This window comes from Halichoeres trimaculatus, unplaced genomic scaffold, assembly GCF_033239565.1.
Source record: "Halichoeres trimaculatus isolate MK-OKI-2021-1 unplaced genomic scaffold, fHalTri1.1 fHalTri1_scaffold_16, whole genome shotgun sequence".
NCBI classification, from domain to species: Eukaryota; Metazoa; Chordata; class Actinopteri; order Labriformes; family Labridae; genus Halichoeres; species Halichoeres trimaculatus.
Window position 1 is genome coordinate 25,173,426 of NW_027437194.1, and position 24,092 is coordinate 25,197,517.

At 39.7% G+C, this 24,092-nt stretch overlaps 2 protein-coding genes across 2 annotated transcripts; both read right to left on the bottom strand.

The window, feature by feature from the left end:
- Window positions 1–5,228: 5,228 nt before the first annotated feature.
- On the bottom strand, window positions 5,229–10,139 carry pdcl (phosducin-like). Its single transcript, XM_074690606.1, has 4 exons — window positions 10,063–10,139; window positions 7,915–8,102; window positions 7,608–7,789; window positions 5,229–6,276 (listed from the first exon to the last, which is right to left on the bottom strand). Exons 2-4 carry the CDS (start codon window positions 8,087–8,089, stop codon window positions 5,713–5,715), a joined length of 921 nt encoding a protein of 306 aa, XP_074546707.1. The 5' UTR covers window positions 8,090–8,102; window positions 10,063–10,139; the 3' UTR covers window positions 5,229–5,712.
- A 1,512-nt stretch (window positions 10,140–11,651) lies between these two features.
- LOC141805792 (prostaglandin G/H synthase 1-like) lies at window positions 11,652–23,687 on the bottom strand. Its single transcript, XM_074690982.1, has 11 exons — window positions 23,681–23,687; window positions 23,513–23,596; window positions 19,203–19,319; window positions 17,484–17,624; window positions 17,259–17,402; window positions 16,095–16,276; window positions 15,712–15,795; window positions 15,352–15,598; window positions 13,349–13,635; window positions 13,032–13,179; window positions 11,652–12,206 (listed from the first exon to the last, which is right to left on the bottom strand). Exons 1-11 carry the CDS (start codon window positions 23,685–23,687, stop codon window positions 11,845–11,847), a joined length of 1,803 nt encoding a protein of 600 aa, XP_074547083.1. The 3' UTR covers window positions 11,652–11,844.
- Window positions 23,688–24,092: the final 405 nt, after the last annotated feature.

Below are 24,092 nucleotides of genomic sequence, written 5' to 3' on the forward strand. Positions count from 1 at the left end.
AGGAAAAAAAGTTAATTCCACTTTGGGATGAGGCTGTAACATTGAATTTGGAAGAAGTGAATGAAGCACTGTGAATTCCTCTGAAACCATACATTAGAATGGTTAAGTTGAGAAGAATTAGAATAGTGCTCACTTTTGGGTGTTATTTGTTCCTTTGGTGCCCCAGTAGTATCTTTACATGACTGAATGAGTTAAACAATTGAAAGAACACACCTGTGTGATAAAGTTTGTCATACTGATTCAAACAGGACCCTGTTGCCTGAGCCAGGGACCACTGATGTGGAAACATCTGATAGATTTTAGAACAGCCCACTGGCAGCTTTCCACCCGGCCCTGGAAAGAAACAAATGGTCATCACCTCCCCCTGACTTTAAGCTGATAGAGAATACTGCAGCAATCATTTCCACAGGGAAGCACATGCCTCTCACACCGGATTTGGACGTTTACCTATTAGAGGGTTTGCTGTCTGCTCTGTGAGGATGTGACAGAGGCTGTGCATGGTGTGCGCGATGAGGGGACTTTTCTTCGTGCCCCTGGTGCTGCTGGCGCTGCAGAGCCAAAGCTTTGAGCTGCAGGATACGATCCACGCGCTGATTGAGGAAAACATCCACCTACATGACCAGCTGGAGAACCTCACACAGGCCCTCAGGGAGCTCAAACGGATGCTTTTACATCACTCTCATGGTAATCCAAAGTCCTCTTTGGCTCTTATCTGAATAGGTATGAGGGAAACAAGGTGTACAACAACCTTATGTGATTCCTGTGGAAATCAAATCTGATTTAAAGTAATTTAGGGATGCAATAATGAGCCGAATTAATGTTATCCAGAATAACTTCAAGGATTCAAAATATAAGCATTTAACATGTGGTATGCTTGTCCAAAAGTAGATTTTGTATTGAAAATTGAATATTTAGCATCACTAACTGTGATATGTTGTGAAAGATAATTAATAAAGGATATCAGTTTTAAAAATTAACATGTAAAAATTACAGACATTTTTTTCAGGCTCCTGACATAAAAAGTGCTGATTTAAAACTTTTCATTAACCTCCTGTCTGTCTCAGAATTGCTCTCTGTTTCTGAAGCACAGCTATCTATGGTGTCTTAAACCTCACTGACTGCTTTAAGCAAAGAAAAAAAAAACTAAAAGACACATTGAAAAATTAAAGAATGAATCTCTTTTGATTGAGCTGAATTGTATTTCCACGTGCAGGACGTTTGATCCCTTCGGTGCAGCGTGGGATCACTAATGAAATGAAGATTAGTTTTATGAAACATCTGCTTTTTCCACGGTCTGCCCTCAAGTTCACGACAGCTGTCAGCTCTCTTTTCATTTCTGTCCCGAATTCTCATTTCCTGTTTGTGTTTCCCCCTAATCCTGTCTTCATATAGCTCGTGGAGCCTTTTCCTTTTGCTTGTTTGACCTAACACACAGGAGACAGAGTACAGAATTATTGTAATGCAGTTAAATTTTTAAATAATTATTACTATGAAAGTTATCAGTATCATGTTTATTCTTTTGAAATCTGCCCGGCAACAGAGGGAATAATCGAACTTTGAACAGAATGGTCCTGAACTCAATCTCTCAGAATGTGATGCTCAAACAGCTCTTAAGTGTATCAATTGTGTATAGATTGTGTATAGGTAGATTTTAATGTCATGGTGTGACACTGGTAGAAAATATGAGCTGAAGTCTCACAGCCGTGTATGCAGGTTAACCACATGACTGTGATTAGAATAACATTACCCAGTTTAGGATGGGTTAAAATATGATCAACACAGGCAACAAACCTGGAAAAAAGTGGCCTGTTTGGTTTAAAAAAAGAGCCACTTTTAAAGCAATACCTACATGTCTCTGATCAGACTTCACAAAAGTAAAATATTTAGAAATAAAGAAATCATAAGTAAATTTGATGCAAAGAAAATATGCTTCTTTGACAAAGAGTACATCTATTTTTTCTGTTTACTTTTTCAGCATCATACGGATTACCCATAGCTTAACTTTATGACTTCCTCTTCATAAACTCTTCATATGACTTTATTTTAAATTTCTCATAAATAATATCATAAAATTAAAGTCCCATTCTTTATAGACTGAATTTTTGTTTGCAGAGACATACTTGAGAATTAATGTAATTAATCAAGCTATTAATGGTGTTATATTGATAACTTCCTGCTTTCATTTTATCTGTTGCAGAACAAGAGCACCACCGTGAACACCATGAACACCGAGAACACCATGACGAGGACGTCCAGCATCTGTGGGATGAATGGTCCCAGCACGGTGTGTGTCATGACGTCAGGATCAAAAGAGTTATCAGACAGTTCAGTGAGGACAGCGGGGAACCCTGCCCAACACGTTTGTGGCAGAGCCGAACAAAACATGGGCTGGCATTGATTCCCTGCTCATCTAGGCTGCAGAAACACCAGAGGGCCAATCAGCCACTGAGTCAATTCACTCTACAGCAAATGAACCTGCTGGCAGAGCTGAGATTTACTGTATACAGATGGTAAACAGGTGGATTCTCCCAGAATAAACAACTTGTTTCTCTTTGTCTTACAGGAATGAGTGCAGAGACTCACCTCCTCTTGGAGCACGCCTTTTGTGAGCACAAGCTGCACGGCTCAGCTGCTCCTATCCACGATGAAACAACCTTTCTGCTGCTGCTGTTACCCTGCCTCACCACCCTGCTGCTCACCAGCTCTTTGTAACACCAGATCAGCTGTTTGTGACACCACATCAGCAGTTTGTAAAATGGCATCAGCTGATTGTAACACCACATCGGCTGTTTGTAACACCACATCGGCTGTTTGTAACACCACATCAGCTGTTTGTATCACCACATCAGCTGTTAGTAACACCACATCAGCTGTTTGTAACACAAAATCAGATGTTTGTAACACTACATCAGCTGTTTGTAACACTACATCAGCAGTTTGTAACATGGCATCAGCTGTTTGTAACACAAAATCAGATAATTGTAACACTACTTCAGCTGTTTTTTTACACCACATCATCTGTTTACAAACTACAACAGCTGATTGTTACATCATGTAGGCTGCTTGCAACACCAGAACAGCTGTTTGTAACATCACATCAGCTGATTGTAACACCACATCAGCTGTTTGTAACAACACATCAGCTGTTTGTAACACAAAATCAGATAATTGTAGCACTACATCAGCTGTTTGTTACACAAAATCAGATGTTTGTAACACTGCATCAGCTGATTGTAACACCAAACTAGCTGTTTGTAACATCACATCAGCTGTTTTATTGTACACCACATCAGCTGTTTACAAACCAAATCAGCTGATGGTAATACCATATCAGCTGTTTACAAACTAGAACAGCTGATTGTCACATCACGTCAGCTGCTTGCAACACCAAATCAGCTGTTAGTAACACCACATTAGCTGTTTGTAACATTACATCAGCTGATTGTAACACCACATCAGCTGTTTGTAACACAAAATCAGCTGATTTTAACACCACATCAGCTGTTTGTAACACTACATCAGCTGTTTAGCTGATGCATACTTTTTTTTCAAGTTACATCAGCTGTTTGTTGTCTGCATTTGTCCGTGCTCACTCTGAAAAGCTTGAATCAAAACATTGAGCTGCAGCAGCTCCCGCTCCTCGTGGTGAGAGCGGTTATTGAGCAGGCAGGATTGGATGAGTTGACCTATCTGCAGTTTGTAATGGGCTTGTCACATGTGGGGGTTTAGTGAACTGGAAAGGTCTGTGGGGATGCTGTTGTGCAGCAGGGAAGCCTGTCCGCAGCAAATTAAACATAGAGACAGGTCTAAGCATGCTTCATGTGGTCAGATTGGTAAATTAACTCAATGTAGTGGACTCAGGAAGAAAATGACACGCTGTAAAATACTGTGATATGATGTTACTTTGGCTCCTGCATGTACACTTAATCAAGATGTTAGATAATAAGCACTGCCACTTTCTCTTCTGATACATTATTTATATTTTTATGTATTTATTTGTATAACCCTTTGTCTAAAACACACAGGTGCTCCAAACTGTACATATAATAAACTGCTTCAAAGGATTGATGTGTGTATTGAAATGAATGTTGCAGTTTGTAGCCACCAGGGGGCAGCAGAGAGCGGTTGGCTTTTCAAGTCTCGTCTGAAGTCCTTGAGGGCATCAGTGTCACAATCATTAAATCAATTCCATCGACTTATATGTATTACCCCACTTATCCTACATTATGTTTTATATAAATAAAAGGTCCTTTTACAAAGTGACATGCTCTTTTTTACAACCTACATACGGGGGAAAAAAAATGATAAGTGAAGTGTGTTTATGTCACTTTTTCTTGTCTTCTGACCTCTCAAACCACTTCAACATCACACCTCACATTCTCCCAAACACCACTTGGTCGACGCCTGTCAACGGCAATGCAAACTTTATGTGTAAAATAACAACAGCTACACAGCGCCCTCTACAGGGCGAGGAGAGAATCGGCTCATTGAACATTCTTCCACTACAGGCTTCACTCCAAGACTTTGTTGTTACTGGATCTCCTTCCCTCTGTCACATGTTTCATCATGTTTTTATTTCTTTCTCAATCAAATATTTGAGAGAGAGCTGCCAACTGCCGTGGACTCAGGCTGTATACATCATCCTGATAACATTTTTAAAGAGGGGGTATTGTCCTTTTTCAAGGCTTTTTAAGGCTTCCAGCTGTCCTAAAGTTGGTCAGTTCTCTGGAGGCCTGTCAGGGGCGGAGCTATGGGCAGACCTTGGTGTTTGAGGCCCTCTCCTTCAAAGTGTCATGAACCAGGTATGATATTCTTATGTGATGACGTCATCATTTCAGCAAATCTCTTGAAGACCTTGTTATTTCTGATAAGTTTACAGACAGATTCTGGGATTTCTGCAACAAATAAATATTTAGAGGTTTGAAAATCTGCACACATTTAGGATAGACATCCAACATCCAACTTTATGTCCACAACTGAAATATGGAAAGCAGAAAACCGTCTCTTTAGGCTCTCTGAATGTATTGATCACTGAGCTGTATGTTGTCAGATTCATGGCCCGATGTGTTTCCCTCTGCGGTCAAAGAGGTGTGACCTGATTGGCTCAAAGGTTTTGAAATGGATCAAGACTGGAAAGTCATCTCGTGTGCCTGGTCTAAATCTATCTTAAAATCATCTAGTCTGCAGCTTTAATCATTTTTAACTCTTGTCAATTAAAAACAAAGCACTGAATGAGTCCAAACGCTTCTTTATTTTTCCACTGTGTGAAATGTTACACCACATATAAAAGTTAGAAAATCAACTCTAAATAACCTTCAGCTGAAAGGGTTTGAAATCTACAGAGAGGAACACGTTAAATACACTGAGGATGCACACGAAATAAAGAGGAATGCGAGTTTAAGATTTCACATATGAATAAATAGCTGACAGTCACAAAACAATAAAATAATTACATGAACTCATCTCACCCCTGACTTAACTAAAGCTGAATCTGTTTCAGTGGGACTGTTAAACAGAGAGTGATTTCTTGGTGTTTTATTTGGTTCTGATTTAGTGCGGATTGTGCGTATGTTGGGATGTGAATGTGAGTGGCCTGACTGACTGAAGTTGTGGCTCAGTCAGGTTCCTTACGGGGATCATATGCATTAAAAGTAACCGATAGTCCATGCAGACTGTTTGTACAAACTTCAAAGCATCAAGAAGATTCTGGCTTTAGTCTATATCCAGGTCAGAATCATCATCACTCACAGTGTTCTGTACAATCGCTCCGTTACGGATTGTTTTCTGAACCGTGGGAGCTTTGTCAGGCAGCAGGCCGTACTCCTGCAGCAGAGCTTCCACGTCCACAGCAAAGAAATCTTCACCAAGCTGGTCTGTGAGCCGCACAAAGTTCCCAATCAGGTCCCCTCCTTTGTAAACCAGCAGAGCAGGCAGAGCGCTGTCTCTGAACAGAGCGCTGGTGCTGATGGCCGAGCTGCGGACGCTGCAGAACTTGACCAGCGGGTACTCCTGAGCCAGACACATTAAGCTGCCGCTCATGGCCTCGCAGCCTGGGACCTCCGGCTCGTAGATGTGGATCATGACCAGCGTGCTCTTGTCCTCTTTGTCCAAAGCTTCCAGGAAGTCCTCCCCGCTGTTCAGCTCGTAGACCTGTGCGAAGCGTTTCCCACGGCAGAGCTGACGCCGCATCTCCTCGATGCGCTGCATACGGTAATGCTGGAGGAAGTCTTCGTCATCCTGCCCTTCCTGGAGCATGTTGTACTCCTGCATGGTCATCTGTAGGGGGCAAAGAGGAAAGTTAAGATTCAGAAAAATGTTGTTAGGCCAAGATTCAGTTTACTATAGAGTTCACACTTTCACATCACCTTCACAAACACAAATCTCTGAGTGGCAGACTCTGAACTCACAGAAAAGAATAGACGGCTTGTTATAGGGTTAACTTATCAAGATAGCTTCAACCCACAGATAAATCATAACTTGTATAAATAAACTGTTAGTTTTAAACACACAGTCTACATTTTTCCTTAAATGGGGGCGGTAAGAATTTGATCTTTGTGAAAATATTTATAAAACTGTAAGATAAAACAGCATGTGAAGACTCTGCTGTAACAGTGTCAGACTAGAGGACTCACAGCACCGCTCAGGAAACAACCTGTGTTCATATTTTAAATAGTAAATAATCATGACGAGTGATTTTTAAAAAGAAGGAAGGATTATCATCAGTGCTTCACTCCATAACAAATTAAGACTTTTTACAGTCCAAACAATAAAACAATTTATTTGTCCATCTCCTACTGACATGTCACAATGAGTGATCATTATTGAAGAAGTCAGAGATAATTTACACCAATAAACACAAAATCTGGACTTCATCCATGGAATTCTGACATGTAATGACTGCACAACTTCTCTTTCATACAGTTCTGGCATTCAGGGTAATGTTTCTGGGAACTCATCCAGCATCTGTGGCACATTCAAACTTGAAGGATGCAATCAAACTGCACCCCAAGGACACACCTATCACTCTGACACAGGCTGAAGTATTGTTCACCTTCAGCAGAGCGGGGTGCCAACACTTGGGCTCAAGCCTGCAAACTTTTTGAAAGCCTGGGAACTTTCAGCTTATTTATAAAGGTGCAGTTCAATGTTTTCAGTCAGTGGGTGTGTGTTTAGCAAAGAGACTAAGCTGGTTGTGGACAAGTAGTAGCTACTAGCTATTAGCTTGATTTCTGCAGAGCTGGTCCATGCAGAAAGAAGTGACCATAATCACACCTCATGAGCCTCATGTGGCCTTAGCAAGCTTGTATGATAATGCAGCCAATACATAATGAGATGGGTTTCATATTTAAATAAGTTAGCCACACTACAAGCATGTAAAAGTTAACACTGCCATTCTAATTTCAAGACAATAAACATTTGTTCCAATGAAGGTTCAAATCAGACCTCTGTGAATCAGGTTGAGTCAGTGTTAGGAATTTTCCCTCAGCATGTGTTCCTGTAGCAAGTGTATTAGTCTCACACACAGTCCAACGATGGTGTGAGGAAGCAGAAGTCTGACATGTGAGGACTCCTCATCTTCACATTTATTTTGTTGCCATCCTACTTACTTTGCCTTGAATCTTTTCCTTCAGCTCTTTCTGCTTCTCCTTGTCTTTTTCCAGGTCCAGATCAGAGCGGCAGGTCATTGACAGCTTCTTGATCAGTCTCTCCATCTCGTTCTTCTGCTCTTGTTTCTGCTCCACCTCCAGCTGTTTGTACTTCCTCCAGTCATTGATTACCCCCTTTGGTCCTGGGAAAAAAAACAGCCACTGTCACTGTTTAATAGCACTTCATCACCTCCTCTTCATCCTTGAACAGAAGTTTACAAACTGGGCTTATCAGTGTGATTTTGTGTGTATGTTCTTGTGTTAGTACCTGTGTTGACAGCACTCCCATCTGCACTGTAATCTATCTCAGGCTCATTGACGTTAGCGTCTCGGATGGTCTTGCTCACCCCATCCTCATCCTCGATGTCACTGCCTTCATCCTCGCTGCTGCTGTAATAATACTGCAGCTTCTCTCCCAGAATCTTGTCATCCAGAGTCGTCATGATGGTGGTTTACCTGATAGGAGCAGTTAACAATAGGTAAGAGCATTAAAGCAACTCACTGAAAATACTAATATAAGTTAGAACCCTAAACTTAAAGAGGGGGTATTCTGCTTTCATTTATTCCACAAAGGTTTGGAAATAAAGAATGGAGATGGAAATAAAGTAACAATGCTAGATGTTTATGCTAAACGTGTGCCCTGAATCTGTCTATGAACTGATTAAAATGCTCTGTTCTAAAAAATGTATTAGATCTTCACAAGACTTGCTAAAACAATGAGGTCATCACCTTAGGATATCTTAACTGGTTCACAACGCCTTGGAGGAATGAGCTTCCAGAGGGCTGACCAATCAGAGGGAAGGGGGTTTGTGAAAAGGGGGGCCTTAAAGAGACAGCAGCTGAAGATAAGTTGAGGCTGAAATATGAGTTTCCCAAAACACCAGTGAAAGAAAAATGTTGCTTTTTGGGGCCAGAAATAATTGAAATCAGCAATAATGGCACCAGAGTGACAGTAAAAAAGCCTAAAAAACAAAGCACAACACCCCCTCTTTAATGCTTAGACAAAAGGCTTAGCGTTATACTGACTCAGATTTACCTAAAAAGCACATTTCATTAAAACATGCAATCCCTAGTGCTTCACAATAAAAACAAAAATGCCAAACTTTGACACTGACTTCAGTATTATCATGTTATATTTTCCACAGTCACTTTAACATTGTGCTAAATTTGTAACTATTTGATGAGTTCAAATGAAAGATTTTAGTGAACAGATGTCTAACAGGGAGAATCAGGTTAAAAAATAGGTTAAACCTGAATAGTAACTTGCAAAGTATTACAGCTGGCAGAAAAACAATGCTGCCACTTGCTTTATCATTCATGCCTTGTATAGAAAAACCTTTGGACATCCTCATTTGGTCTCGTAATAGTCCGGCAGAGCACAGTACTCAGTGGAGCGTTATAATCCAGGCTGAAAGCACCCAAGCTGTCCTGGGTGGGATGCAAAGGCTTACGTCTAAAATAGGACACCTACACAATAAAGGGCTTATACTTTGTGTGTTAACTTGGAGATATAGGCTTTTAATGATGCACTGAGCCATATGAGAGCTGAGAATAAGAGACAGGGACTACATTACTCATGGAGATCCACAGTTTTCTATCAGTACAGGTGAAGACTATCATTAAGAAGTAAATTGCGGTGTTCCTCAGGGTTCAAGTTTAGGTCCCACACTTTATAACCCATACATGCTCCGTTTTGATAATGTCATATAGCTATCTTGGTTTGACATTTGCTTCAGGTCTTAATTTTGATCTTATTAACTTCAAAAGTTCAAATCTTATGCTATTTTCAAGTAACAATTTTGATTTATTGTAGTTGCATTGTTTTTTTCTACATATGTGCAGCACTATTTGTGAATATTGAAATGATACATATACAAGATCTATGCAATTAATACATTTTTGGTATTAATCATAATATAGTGCAATTATTTTATTCTATTTACAAAAATATTTGTTCTGTACACCTAAAATATGAACAATATCCCTCCACTACCTCCTAGTGTAACGTTTAAACACAGGCTAATACTGGGAATTAAGGCCTACCACCAACACCCTCACTGTGCACAATCCTTTTCAATTCAACGGCTGCGGTAACTAACACGGCAAGTTATCATTAATCGCTCCCTATTGCTGTCAATTTCTCAGGTAAATGTCTTCACCCTGTAAGAGGATAGAGTCAAGCCACTTAAAGTGTTTATTGTAAAAGTAGGACGCCGGCCGAACCAGCTAACGGATGTGAAAGTGAGCTAAGTTAGCGTTAGCCTGGTCAAGCTAACTTGTCTTACATTGACTTACTGAACATCTACTAAACATTCACTAAATCGTAAGAGGCTGAAGCTCAAATCAGACGAAATGTACTTAATGCTACACCAGTATAATTTAAAAATACTCAGATATACAAGCTATTTCATCTTACCTTGATCGTAGGAGCAGCTTGATACAACTCCAACCGTGCGCTGTCAGCTAATCTGTTTGGATGCCTTCAGGGTTCACGAAGAAACCGTAATTTCGAGTGTTCACGCCCAGAAAACCTGGATTTAATTTTACTCGCCGGTTTTACATATGGCATTATGGTTTGATTGCTTATTATAGTCATTTAAATAACCAGAAACGCCTAACGATGGTTTTGAAAATAACTCTAAATATATAAATACATACCTCACACCTATCGACATAATTACCATTCATGCAGTATTTATACTAATTTAATTTCATTTACATGAAAGGGGACTAGTTTTTATGGGCAGCCCCTCTGCCAGGTGTTTTTTTTTTTTTTTTTTTTTTTTTTGGCTACATAAAAATGAAATGATACATTTAAAAGTACAGTGCAGAGATACAGATTGCAAAAATGATGTTTAATAATTAAAAAAAAAGACGACAGAACAGGATACTGGATGTAACAGGCATTACAATACAGGAAATGGGAGAGTACAGAATCACTGTTGACATTCATGGTTCTCAACAAACCTTTTTTTTTTCTTTCTTTTTTTTTCATTAAAATGAATTATAGGATGGTAGCTCTTGGAATGAGACTGTACTTCTTTAGGGTGTGCTAGGAAATAGCATAAGATTCCAGTGGATGAAAAACTATCAGTTACATTGCAGGTACTCAATATTTCCCAATTACGCTGCTAGTCAGTTTTACTGCTAAATATTTACCGAGTATAGGATTTAACTGAATTCACTTAAAGGCAACATTACTCATCCCACTGACGTAGAGAATGCAGGGAAAATGCTGGAAGCATTACAATGCAGTACCAACTCTCACAGCTAGATGGCGTTAGTGTAATATTTTAACTAAGATTTTGACTCACCGAAATCACTGCTGTGCAGAAAAAAAATGAAATTCTGTGAATAGCTGTTATAACCAACCACCAGTTACTCCCAAAGCAAAACCTTTCTTTTAGTCAATCTGATTGATTGTTTTTCTTTTTTAAAAATTTTAGTTGGTCTGGTTGGACATAAATAATCTTGTTACTATGTACTACGTTAATGTAATTTTATGTTGGCCCCAGAGTGCAAAACAAAACAGAGAAAATTCAAAAGATAAAACAAAACAGGTAGGTACCTGCATGAATGCAGCATCTCCTTGTTATTTTCTGTTTTATCCTCTATTTGTTGTTGCATATTCATTTCTGTTTTTGTGTTTTCTTTTTTTGTTTTCTCTTTTGTTGTTGCGTTTTGCACTTCATGGCCGCCACATAATCTGCTACTGTGTGGGATCTTCTGCAACTGTATGTACTCAGACTGTGGCCAAAAGAAACACAAGGTCTTCAGGAACTACAGCAGTCAAACTGGAATGCACAGAGATGAGCAGTACAGAGCAATGACTGGTCAACATTTCAAACGTTAAAAAAAAGATATCCATAACTGGATTGTGTTTTTTTTTGTCTATAGTTTATTTCAATACATAGTCGATGTAATCATTTAAAAAAAAAAACAAATCTACCAACAGGACATTCCTTTATTACTGAGAAGTGTGAGTATGAAAAGCAGTGTTATTTCAGTATTTCAGCAGTTTTTCCAGGTGTATTTGTTGAAATGTGAGATGAAGAGTGAGCAGTTATGGAGGAGAGTTTTTCCGGGGCCTTCAGTGCTGAAACATTCTTGACTGCACATTGGTCACACACAGCATCTTCTAACCTTGGAGCCTCTTTTGCCTTCACATGAAGATCACAGCAACAGTCTCCTGATGGGGTCATAGCTCATCAGTCCTCGATTTAGTGTCTTTGTTCTCTTTTTGTATTTGTTCCTCAGTTGGTACGTGAAAGGAAACAAAAGGACACGTCCTGGTGTTCAAACAAACCAACTTCTTCAGTGTGGCTGAGTTCACTATGTCGAAGCCCACTTTACCTCCAAAGGTGCTGGGCTTCCAGTAATCAGGAGAACATATGGGGTTTCCCAGGAGGCCTTTCAGAGAGAAAGGGGCACCCATCTCCACCATGCTTTCTCCAAATATGGACCCCGGTCGAGTTGTCTCCAACATCAGACCGGGATAAAATTCAAGAGCGTCAATGTCTCCATAGAAATCTTCGAGCTCCTGAGCTATCTCCTCGTTATCTGTAAAAGAGTGAGATAATCAGATGAGCTGCACAGGAGGAGTTCACAAAGTTTTCAGCCTGTTTAGCTGATGTGTTGAAATTTAGACCACATGTGCACATGTTGCAGTGTTTCCTAAATGAATCTGCCTCCACTGATACTGTCGCTCTCCTGGTTTAGTCACTTCAGAGGTCTTCAACAAATGAGGAAAACAGATCAAACATTTTCTGTTTGCATGCTTTTACATCAAATTTTAATCCATATTTAATTCTTTCTTTTAACCCTCTATGGGATCAAAAACCCCACTTTGGGAACCACTGCTTTATAGCACAGTGAAACAGAAAATATCTCAACTTTGGTGCAACTATTAAAATTTTGATATTATTTATCAACCACTGGGTGGATTGCTATGAAATTAGCAATAATTGGTGAAAAGTAGGTAAAGGCTTTCTATCTGATCTTTTCTTTTGCACTAGCAAAAACAATAAACACCCCAAACTTTTAAGATCTGCAAAATGCTCCTCTTGCACCCCCCCTGACACCCAAATAGCAACTTGGAGAAGGAAAAATCTCACAAGGCTCACAATGCCATGAGCAGAGCAGAATCCTCTTTGCATTTATCATATTTTGCTGTGGTGGACAACTAGACAGCTATTGAGAATATGAAAATACTGTGACAATAACAGAGAATAGTCTTTAAAATCTTCCCTCAAAGGGAGCAGACGTAATTTATTCCAAGAATCCGCTCCAAGAATGTCCAGCTGCTTTCATAGACTTGTCAAAGTCATAAATCACCTGACCTGGAGGTTGTGGTGTGCGGTCTGTAAACAGAAATGTTTTACTTACCAGTGAATTGTTTGAATGAAGTGTATGGCTTTAGGTTAAAACGTTTCCTGTACTCGTTGAAGGGCTGCAGGCGGAGCTGGCGAGACTCCTTTATGGCTCCAACAGCCACTCTGGTCACCATGGCATTAATGTTGTGACCTCCGCCAACCTGTACGAATGACAGGATACAGGTTATAAAACATTTGGTGATATTTAACCCTGATGTGGAGTAAATCACAATTGTTTTAAATGAATGATAAATACATGCGATAACAACAATGCAACAGCAAAGACCTTCTGTTACATGAAATTAATGCTTTTTTATAATAATTCATTACCTGGCCAGCAGGTTGGCGAGAGAAAGCATCGACCATCTTCTCGATGCCATAGTTTGTCAAAACAGAAGTGTTGAACAGAAACTGTGAATAGGACAGCTCGTCTCCATTGATGAAGAAGCTGTCAGGCATCAGGGGGTGCCAGTGGTAAAGCTGACTGAACTCCAGAGCGATGCGATTCCCGTACTGGAAATTGGAGTTAAACAGCAGGGTGGGATCAAACTTCAGCTGCAGCAGGTATCCGCTGAGGTGCTGCACGTACTCCTCTATCACTATTTTTATTGTCTCACCTGAGGGCAACATGTGGAGACACACAGAGATGTTAAATTCATCCACCCACCTGGCACTGACTCACAGGAGAACAGGTATAAACCAAAGGGAAGTGAAAGTCATCATTAGCTCATGTGGGAGTGTGATGACACACTGTTATTAACAAAACTATCAAGTGCCCATCGAGGAGCAGTGTTAGTGGGTGTTCTCTTACACACTGATCCCACTTTTGTGTTCAGTATGAAAAGACTGTGTTAACTTCCTGGAAGACTTAACAAGAAACAGCTAGCCCTAGCCAACAGTACCGTCACCAAAGCTTAGGCTAACAATCACTAAGTTACCACACTCACATTAATACCATGCTTGTGGTGGAAAGCTCAGTTGCTGTTATTCTGTGCTGACTTGTCCTGGTTATGACACTAGTAATTTTTTTGTACCCATTACCTTATTCAAAACAGGGGCATTAAATGATATTTTACTGCAGGAATAAATGTTAAAAAGCCTATCAGTAAACAGTTAATGAGACCATAAAGATTATTCTTGGCTTGTGACTATGTGACTGCTAGCGGGAAATAGGCTAAATGCTAACATTAGCTGTTGCCTGATGATTGAATCGAAACTGTCATATGATTTGTTGTCAAACCTTTTTTTTTTTTTTTTTTTTTAACCTTTTTTCAAAGGTGATGTGAGCACTAAACTACTTCCAAGCTAACCATTATTTTTTCCTAGATAGTGTCTAAATGTCAACATTATCTGTTGCCTGATATTAGCTTAAGAATGCCAACATAACCTGTTGCCTGATGATAGAAAACAAGCTATCGAAGTGTTTTTGATGTTTTCTCTATTTCATTCTTTCCTTTTACCTTTTTCTTAAGGTACTGAGGAGAATCCAACTACCTCCTTAGCTAACTGATGTACGCTAATAAGTGCTAACATTATCTGCTGTCTGATGTTTCAAGCTAATAAATGTCAACATTAGCTATTGTTTAAGGTAGCCAAATAATGACAACATTGGCTGCTATATGATGCTAGTTATAAAAAAATGATAAAATTAGCATTGCATGATGATAGCAAAATAAATAAATTAATAAAACAAAAATAAAAAAATATCAAATATTATTATTAAGTCAATTTAATTCTTTCCTTTCAATTTTTGAAAAGGTAACAAAAGTGTTAAAATATTCCCTAACTAAATGTAATATTAGCTACATAGTGGCTAAATGCCAACATTAGCTGTTGTCTGATTTGGGTTCAGCCCTATGTTCCCACATTTCTCAAATTTTGGGACAAAATCTGAAAAATGTCCAAACAAAGACCTGTGGGAACATAGGCACACTCCTATCTGATGGTAGCTAATGTAGGCTAACAATAGCTTTGGTCTCTTTGTAGCTCATGAATGCCAACATTAGCTCTTGTCTTATGTTAGCTTATTAGCTCTCAAAAATGATGTTTTACTTAAAAATATGTCAGATTTCCACCTGAAGTTACACTGTTTATGTCTTTCTTTGTGGTTTATAACCTGAGTCAAGTTTTCATTTTCTTTTCATATTTTCAGATCTGTAAGCATTAAAACATAATAACAGTCATTGTGCAACGCTCAGCTGATCAAATCACGACATATGCATTTATGCTGTACAGTTATGATAGTGTTTTCATAAATTCATTAAGAAGAAAATAATTAAGAGGGGTGTTCCTCAAACTTTCCACATTTCTCTGTGTAATTGTTCTCAGCTCACCGATGATGATGAGGCGTGTGGTCTGGAACAGCTGCTCATCATCCCATGTGGGATGCGCTTTCTTCATGATGTCACACACTCGGTTGTGCTCCCGCAGCCAGAGTGTTGCGTACATCCCCAAACCAGGGAGGAGCCCGAACACTTCCTGACCAATAGCAATCTGACTCTCAGGGGGGACTCCAGGTGGGTAGCTCATCCGAACAGGTACATCAGCTACAGAGGGAGGGTACATCTCGCCGTCAATTAACTGATGGGAAAAGCAATAACCATTAATTACTGATTAAAACTAAGCAATTTAATCTGACCCAACCTTCTAAGAAAACACAACAAATTCTGCATGCACAGTTTTAAATCTTTTACCTGGTATTTAAGTTTTCCATCTTTGTGAAGCCTGAGATGAAGCTGACGCTCAAGGTTGTCTCCGTAAATATGCCCTGCATCCACCTGTATCAGTCACAGGATAAAAAAGGAGTTCAGAAAACTGAAACCTAAGCCTCAGCTCAGGCTCTGTATTTTAAATCTGGAGGTTGTTGTTTGCTTTATATTCTAACAATCCTAAATCTCAGCCTTGTAGCTTAGATTGAGCCAAGTCTCTAAGCTAAGCTAAGTCTCATTTGACAAATGGGATTTTATACTTTGATAAATTGCTGTTTCTTCCTTATCAAAGGAAAAGCATCCTGAGTGCCACTCAGAAAACACCCGTTCTTCTTTTCGGAAAGAAAAATAGCTCTGAATGGACTAACCCCGTGAGCCAAAGCCTTAGTGAAGCCCAGACCCATACGATTGTAGGTCTTGAAGAACTGATGAGTGAAGTGCTGTGCAAAGAAGGCGAACATGAGGTTGGAGCCCTGCGGATCAGGTCTGAACTTCCTCCTCTTGAGCAGCCTCTCAACCAGCAGCTCAGGGTCAGGAAGCCCAGCCTTGCCTAAACACACACACATACACACACACACCCAGCATGAGCACAGCAGAACAGAGATACAGTTTATCTCTAGACATAATACTGACAAAGTATCTCTATGAAGACCCTGCTGATGCAGTTAACCTATCATATTGCACTTCTGAACCATTCAAGGTCATACATTTTAATGCATGTGACTGAGATAAAGGATCTCTCCTATTCTGTAACAGCTCTAAACACATCAGTACATCATGGTTAGAATATGTATTTCCTTTGATAGTATTACTATAAATGAATAGGCAACCCTTCTTGGTACTTTGACAAATTTAAGACGCTGTGCAGGAAAATTCCTGTTTTAATCTGACAATAGAGAGATACCACCGTAGTATCTTTGCATGAATTACAGCTAAAAATAAGCCTCATTTTTCAAAAACCCTTATTTCAGACTCTGCCTTAAACTCTTTGTTTTAGCTGCTGTCCCTTTAAGGCCCCCTGCTCCACAGACCCCCTTCCCTCTGATTGGCCAGCTCTCTGGAGGCCTGTCAGAGGCAGATAAGACCATGGTGTTTTAGGTCAAGAAACACTGAGGCTTGTCCCACAAGTATTTTATGAAGTAGTTGGGAGATCATTAGCTGATGACCTCATCATTTCAAGTCTCATGAAGATCTTATGAAGATATTATGCTCATGCCACTACGGAACTGAATGTTTTTAGCAGTTTACAGGCCTGAAAATTTGGTCTGAATATCCATCATTGTTACTTTATATACGTTTACAGTATCAGAATACTTGATATCACCTCTTTAATGTAAAAAATACATTCAGCTTTAAGAAACTTTTGAATTAAAAAAAAAAATCTTATTTCCAATCTACAATGTGCAAGAATAACATTTAATTCAATCTACTAGCTAGCATTTGGTCCTAAACAAAGGAACTATACTGTGTTATGACTCTTGGCGGTTAGTTTAATGAGTAAATTGATTAATCCCACTTGAGACATTGCTGACCTTTGACCCCCAGAGGTGTGGGGCAGTCCGCAGGCACAGGTGGCAGAATCCGAGTGTAGTAGCTCAGATTGTAGTAGGACTCCCAGCTGAGGTAGCTGTATTTAGAGTTGAAAGTTGGAGGGCTGGGTATCAAGTTGGACCTCACTGCTCATTAAAAAGGAATGAATGTTTAATACGCTGAAGATGAAACACTGAATGAATTTCTCAGAATGAATCACTCCTGACCTGTCAGGACCAGCCGCATGAGAATGTCCCGTAGGAAGGTGTAGTTGATGATGTCCCACAGCCAGCGGAAATGAGTGAGTATGTAATGCACCACATCTGGGCTGGGCTTCAAGAACGTATGCACTCTGGTCCAAAACGCCGCTGTGGTGGGAGGAAACATGGAAAAAACAGGCCTGTTACTGGAAGAACACGCAGCTGGGAATTCCGAGTGGAAATTTACTCTAGATAAAATCATTGTGCTTTGGTCCAACAAGGATGACCTGGTTTCACACCACTGGGTTGCCAACTACATCTCTGAAATGCTGGGCGGTTAATTGGAGTGAAGAAAGACTGATAATTTGGCAGGAAAAAGGCCGGTTTACTGAACAGACTGGGAACCAACTATCCCAGGGCCCCAGATCAGGAGGACTACTGTCTATTGACTTATTCCTGCTGAATAAAGCAAATACTTTAGGATGTAATGCATGTAGTTGTGAGACCAAAACCATTAGTATTTCAGTTTATACATTTCATTCCCCTTTAAATTTTCTGGAGGTTTAACAGCATAGCACATAGTACACATCATTCCCTGATATTAAGCCTTTGATACCTGTTGCCACAAATATGCATCATACCTAGGTCTTGATGCAGCTGAGATTACCTTTATATCCCACCAATGCCTGTTGAATCATGTTCTACACATGCCAAGGACCATATCAAATGCACTACAGTATGTTCCAATATATTGGTCAGAGGGTGAAATTACTATATCTATATATATCATATAACTTATTTATAGCTATTGTATGTTCTATCTTCAAATTAAAAAAAAAACAGTTCTAAATAATTTTAAATTAACTCAGGCAGTAAGGGGTTAAAAATCATGTCAGATGTAATATTTTTGCTCCCTTTTTGGTCTCCACCACCCATAAGGGAATATCTCTCTCTTTAGCTGTTTAAAGGTGAGGTGCTAACTGTGTGCGCGTGTGTGCTATTCCTGCTGAAAAGAACATTCACAGGAAGCTGGTTTAGCAAAAACTGAGCCACAAATGACGCATTGAGAGCTCTGGGATTCAGCCAAACTCGTGAAGTTGTGGGTCGAAAAGCTAAACAGGTAGATAAATGATGCCATGAAGCCCCTTTAGGTAGGGAGAAGTAGAAAAGATAAGTTTTTTATCCTAAAAAAAATCATAAAGTTTATCAATATATAAACCCAAATAAGCTGGTTTGAAACAGATATATGTGAATACAAACCTTGGTAATTTGATTAAATCACAGAAGTGAGTGTTTTCACTCGTTACCCTTTTCTCTCCTTCTCTTGGTGAACTGTTCCTCGCCTCATGATGTAACTGCATAACTGTCAGCCAAACACATCACATCTGATTAAGCGCTACAATCTGTGAGGTTCCTTGTTAATGAGAAGCAGACCATGAGGCAGAATTTGTCGGTGGTTCAGTAAAGACATCAGCAGACAGCTCTGACCCAGCTGGCCTCTCTCTGGCATTTGCTCCTGTTCCTCCATCTTTTGCAAATATTTGGGTCTAGACAAGAAGTCCCAACTCTGTAAGCCAGCCGGCTGCTTTGTAGTGTTACTTCCTAACAACAACAAAATAAAAAAATACTATCCCCTAACCCTTCCCTTTTTTATGACAGAGCAATAACAGAATACTTGAAATTCTCCCTGAGTTCAATAATGCGAGAGGATATGAGAAACGGTCACACAAGGATAATCGGACTCACGGACTGTGCAGTTTTCTCCGTAGTAGCCGGTTCGAGTGCAGTCACACTCATACTTGTCCTCATCGTATCTTACGCACACACCCCAGTGCTGACAGGGGAAATAACAGCATGGGTTCACTGTGGAAAAACAGAGAGAGAGAACATGTGAAAAACAGAAAGAGAAGACGTGAAGGTGTGCTGGGAGAGAAGAGTGAAGATCTCAGGCAAACAGATCATAGAGGTTTCTTTGCATCACAGGAGAGACAGAATGTTTAGAGTACGACTTGATGAAGATCCCATGTGATCACCCCAGATGTTACCATCTGTGTAAACTGGAGGTTAGGTCATCTCTTCTGAATTTGTATTATTTCAAAAAACTCTACTTTTTCAGCTGGAAGTGAAGTCTCAGATTAAACCCTCGGGACCTGTTTTTATTAAAATAACATCTGCCATCACCAGCCATGGTAACTCCATCTAACTCCTGCTGTCTTACAGAGGAAGTTTCTGGATAATAACCTGGTTTAAGTTAACTATTGGTTTGAACAAAGAGTATTTCACAAACAGTAACATCAGTTCTAGAAATGTCTCCAATACACACGTACATAGCATTCCTATAATTTATGATACAACTTCTTATGTTGAGCAAAGAATTGGGTCCAGTTAGATAAGAATTCAGAGTGAGCATAGCAATAGCATCATGCTAGCCGATGGTAGACAGTTTGACAGCTTAATTTTTCCAGCACATACTAACATCAGTGTTTGGAAGTGATTTCAAATCCATGCAGTGATTTCCACTTCGGAGTCATGGCTGTTTGTAATGCAGTGCTGCTTATGCATTGTATAATACTCAACTCAACTCAAACTTTAATCATAGAGCACATTTAAAACAACCGAAGTTGAACAAAGTGCAGTACAAACACACACAACACATATGGCTTAAAATATCTAAAACATAAGAAAAAGTCTGTATTCATTAAAATACATCAAAAAAACACATAAAAATTAAATTAAAAAACAAACAAACAAACAAACAAACAAAAAAATAGATGTGCATTCAACTTTGATTAAAAGCCAGGGAGAAGAGGTGAGTCTTTAAAAATGATTTAAAAACCTCAACTGAGCTGGCGGAGCGGATATGCTTAGGCGGATTGTTCCAGAGCCAAGGAGCAGCCGCCATGAAGGCCCAGTCACCTTTAGTTTTAAGTTTTGTTTTTGGGGGGACCAATAGCACCTGCCCCAAGGATCTCAATGTCCTGGCCTGGACATAGAGATCCATCCATACATGGACATAGTCTTTGATGTCACCTGGGCCTGTATGCATGCACAGCCATTAGCAATAAAAACGGACCATTTGTACTAATGGTGAAAAAAAAAGGATTAGTGATATGCATGAGCCAGGCTAACGTCCCAACAGAGCATTACATTTATTGGAGATAGACCCTAGACCGGCAGGATAACCACACCTGTTGGGCTGTTTTAAAGATGTTGGACATCGTGATCAAATGTTGACATTTAAGAAGAAATGTGTACATGTATACATGTAGGAGACACATATTTCTTTTTTATAGCTGTTTTTGCTAGCAGGCATGTGCACATCAAATTTGTTGGTTAGGGGTTTTCCAGGAAGTTCTCTGGACACATAATATTCTGTACCTGCCCAGCTTTTATGGTGCAATTAGTTGAAAGGCCAGTTTGTAAATGTTGTGCATGCTACAGCTAAATGGGCCATTTCACAACACTATGTTATAACTAATGGTCCCGTTTGTGTAATAACTGAACATGCGTACGGGTCCTGAATCCTGTAGTCATCATATTGGAAATGCTCAACTTCACTTTCTCATTTTTTTTTTTTTTGAATGTAGGTGTGTGTGGTTTGTGGTACTTTTGGAGCCAGCCTCAAGTGGACACTTAAGGAACTGCAGGTTTTTGAACATCTGTATCAGCTTGGTGTCAGTTGTCCCTTCGGCTTACTTGTCTGAATCTTTAAGGATTTACACAGTCGATGTTAAAACCCCTAAACTCTACAGTTCTTCACAAAGGAACATTATTTAGTGTGTGGTATGCTAATCTAAATGCTCACGCAGTCTCTCACAGAATGTTGGACCTGTTTCCATCTTTCCTTCAGAGGGACTCAGCCTCTCTCTGGTGTCCTTTCTCCTTGAGCTGTTTTGATTTTGACAACCTTTTCACTGTTTTGTTGTCCTTATACAAGCTTTTTTAGGTTTTAAATTGAGCGTTAATTTCTTCATGAAACATCTTCTTAATTTAAATATCTGGTGTGTACCATTTTAAACAAACATGTAGTTTGAATGATTTGCAAAATGTTTGAAACTAAAATTTTACCCAATTATTTTTGGTAATTAAGGTTGTAAATGCATTCCCCAAAATCTCAAATTATTCCTTTAGGAAATTAAGGATTTCTTTAAAAAAAAAAAAAAAAAAAAAGCTTTGAAGTTCATCCAAAAAGGTCAAAATCACAGGTGTAACAAAATACTACATAATGATAACCTGTGCAGTCCCTTTGTAGTTCTTTTATTCTCAGCTGTGAGAATTATGCCATCCTCACAAAAAGACTTTTCTTATCTTGGCCAGAAACAGAGAAACGGAGGGGAGGGGTTGTTTATTAGAAATACTGACAGGATACAACAAGCTGAGTTCATACGTGCCAGTTTCGGTGTCGGGATGCAAATCCTCCTCACCCAGAGAGATTACATATCAGATTGGATCTGTATCAGACATTCCTTCATTCTAAGATTTTAAGCTTTTAGGTCATAAAATCAGACAATAGTCCAAAGAGGAGTGAGACCAAAAAAGCCTCAGACAAAGGAGATGCACACATGTTCCTCTACGCATGTAAAAACATGCCTCTTTCTGCCTGAGTGGCCTCGTCCCCCTCTATCTCCTAGCAGCACGCTCAACACTTCTGTAACCTCATCCGACTGCTATGTAAACTAAACAGATACTACCAGATCAAACAGGTCAGACTGAGTTCACAGCCAGCAGATAGATGGGAATTTGTCACTTGCACTGGCACAAGTTAGTCAGAAAAGTTTTCACCTGTGATTCAGTGTGTCGCAAACTCCTGGAGTCTAAACTACGATGAGAAATCCTGTGACTCAAGATTTAAGAATTGGAGGAAGACAGACTAATCCCTCAATGCTAGATACAACACAGAGAGCGTGTTTCATGCTGATAGCAAATACTGATAACGTTTTCATGCTAAGAGCTTAAATCATGTAGTGTGCAGGAACATTGCAGTGGAAATAGATTCAGTCATTGTCAAGAGTCAGAGTAATTTCCCAGGTTGGTGTTTTGTTTTTCAGTGTGAGCTGTTTCATTATCAAGCACTTGTTAAAAGAAGAGGATGGTAATAACTTTGAATGTGGTCACTTTTCAGACGATAGTTTGGGACGAGGTAGTTAGAATGAACACTTTTACATTAAAACATGATTAAATACAATGAGAAAACCAACAATCGTGGTTCATGTATGTGGTTTCAGTCATGAAACTCCAATAAAATGAATACCTTTGTATCTTGATGAATTAAAAAAAAGTGTATTAACATTAAACCAGTAGTTGCACTTCAATTCAAAACATCATTTTGTAAGAAGAGCAGGTTATAAGGGATTCAGAAGTGTCACATGTTACCTCCCCTGACCTCTTGGCTAAGGGTTTACACTTGTGGTAGATTTAAGACAAGCTGAGTTTGTCTTCTGACACTTTACAAAATCTCTTCAATTCATCAATGGGAAGAAAGAAAAGTGCTGAAAGTCTTTCCAGGAATGTGTGGGTTGATAACATTAGCCTGAAGCCAGATGGTTTATGTATGTATATACGAGGTGTGAGAGGAGGGGGTGGTGGTCCTGCAGGTCAGGCTACATGTCTGACCCACAGGTCAGGCAGGAAAAGTCTGTTTGGGGGGCTTTAAAGTTAGAAAGTACTGAATCCAGCAGTTTTAAAACAAGGTTTCTCTCATTTGAATCAGCCATGAAAGAATAACAAGATGTTAAACATGACCCTGGATACGTTTTCTTTGTTTTTTCCCTGATAAAGTGGTGTTATTACACCGGCAGGAGGCCTGCCAGGGCCTGCCTTTGTTATCACAGTTATAGGAATGTCTAGAAACCTTTGGCAGCTTAACTTGTTGAAAAAGGAAGACCTGATAAATCACAGGGTTAAAGAAAAACATGCGCTTAAGCACATTTGATACCCTTCTGAACATGTGTTTCCTGCATCTCATATTAAAGCACCAAGTGTTCAGAGTGATGGGAAAGTAGATAACAACTTCAGCCTTAAATCACCCTAAGTAAACCCACTGCCCTCCCTCATACCTGTGCTGGAGGAGAGCTCCTCTCCCTGGCATGTTGGCCCCCGCAGCAGCAAGAAAAGGGCCCAAACTGAGCCTAAAACAGAGGCTGGAGCAAGGAGAGTTTGAGGTTAGTTAAAAGGAGAAGAGTTCAACTTGAAGTGGACACTCAAGCAGCAGCAGACGTACTTACGTCTCATCTCGCCTCAGTTCAGGAGATGTGCATTCCAAACTTATAAAAATGTAAGAAGAGTGTAAACATCCAGGCTCAGGGCTGAGTCACCGAGCAGTCAGGAGGAGATGTAGCCAGGGACACGAACAGACAGAGTGAGCAGAAACTCCTGTCTGTACCCTTCTACCTGCCCTCACTGGGAGGAGAAAATGAAGCTTCAGATTTGAGCGTTGTTCAGCTCTCTGTCGCCCCCTGCTGGTGTTTTCTTACGGTGGGAAAGAAGTGTGCAGCACGTTTTGGAGGTTGAACCAGCATTGTGACAAGAAAGCGTGATTCTGTTCTGCAGAACTCATTAAGAACGAGGAAATTATCCTTTTTTTTCTCATGATTCTGCTGTTTAACTTACAGGTACACTTGAATACAACAGAGCAAC

What these genes read in the sequence shown, in the direction of transcription:
- LOC141805792 (XM_074690982.1), bottom strand. An exon ending in CGGAGAAAACTGCACAGTCC is followed by an intron (nt 17,625 to 19,202) that starts GTGAGTCCGATT and finishes CTCCCACCACAG; the next exon opens with CGGCGTTTTGGACCAGAGTG. An exon ending in TTCATTCAAACAATTCACTG is followed by an intron (nt 12,207 to 13,031) that starts GTAAGTAAAACA and finishes ACTCTTTTACAG; the next exon opens with ATAACGAGGAGATAGCTCAG.
- pdcl (XM_074690606.1), bottom strand. Translation starts at nt 8,089, where the DNA reads ATGACGACTCTGGATGACAAGATTCTGGGAGAGAAGCTGCAGTATTAT. An exon ending in TGGGAGTGCTGTCAACACAG is followed by an intron (nt 7,790 to 7,914) that starts GTACTAACACAA and finishes TTTTTTTCCCAG; the next exon opens with GACCAAAGGGGGTAATCAAT. An exon ending in AGGAAAAGATTCAAGGCAAA is followed by an intron (nt 6,277 to 7,607) that starts GTAAGTAGGATG and finishes TGCCCCCTACAG; the next exon opens with ATGACCATGCAGGAGTACAA.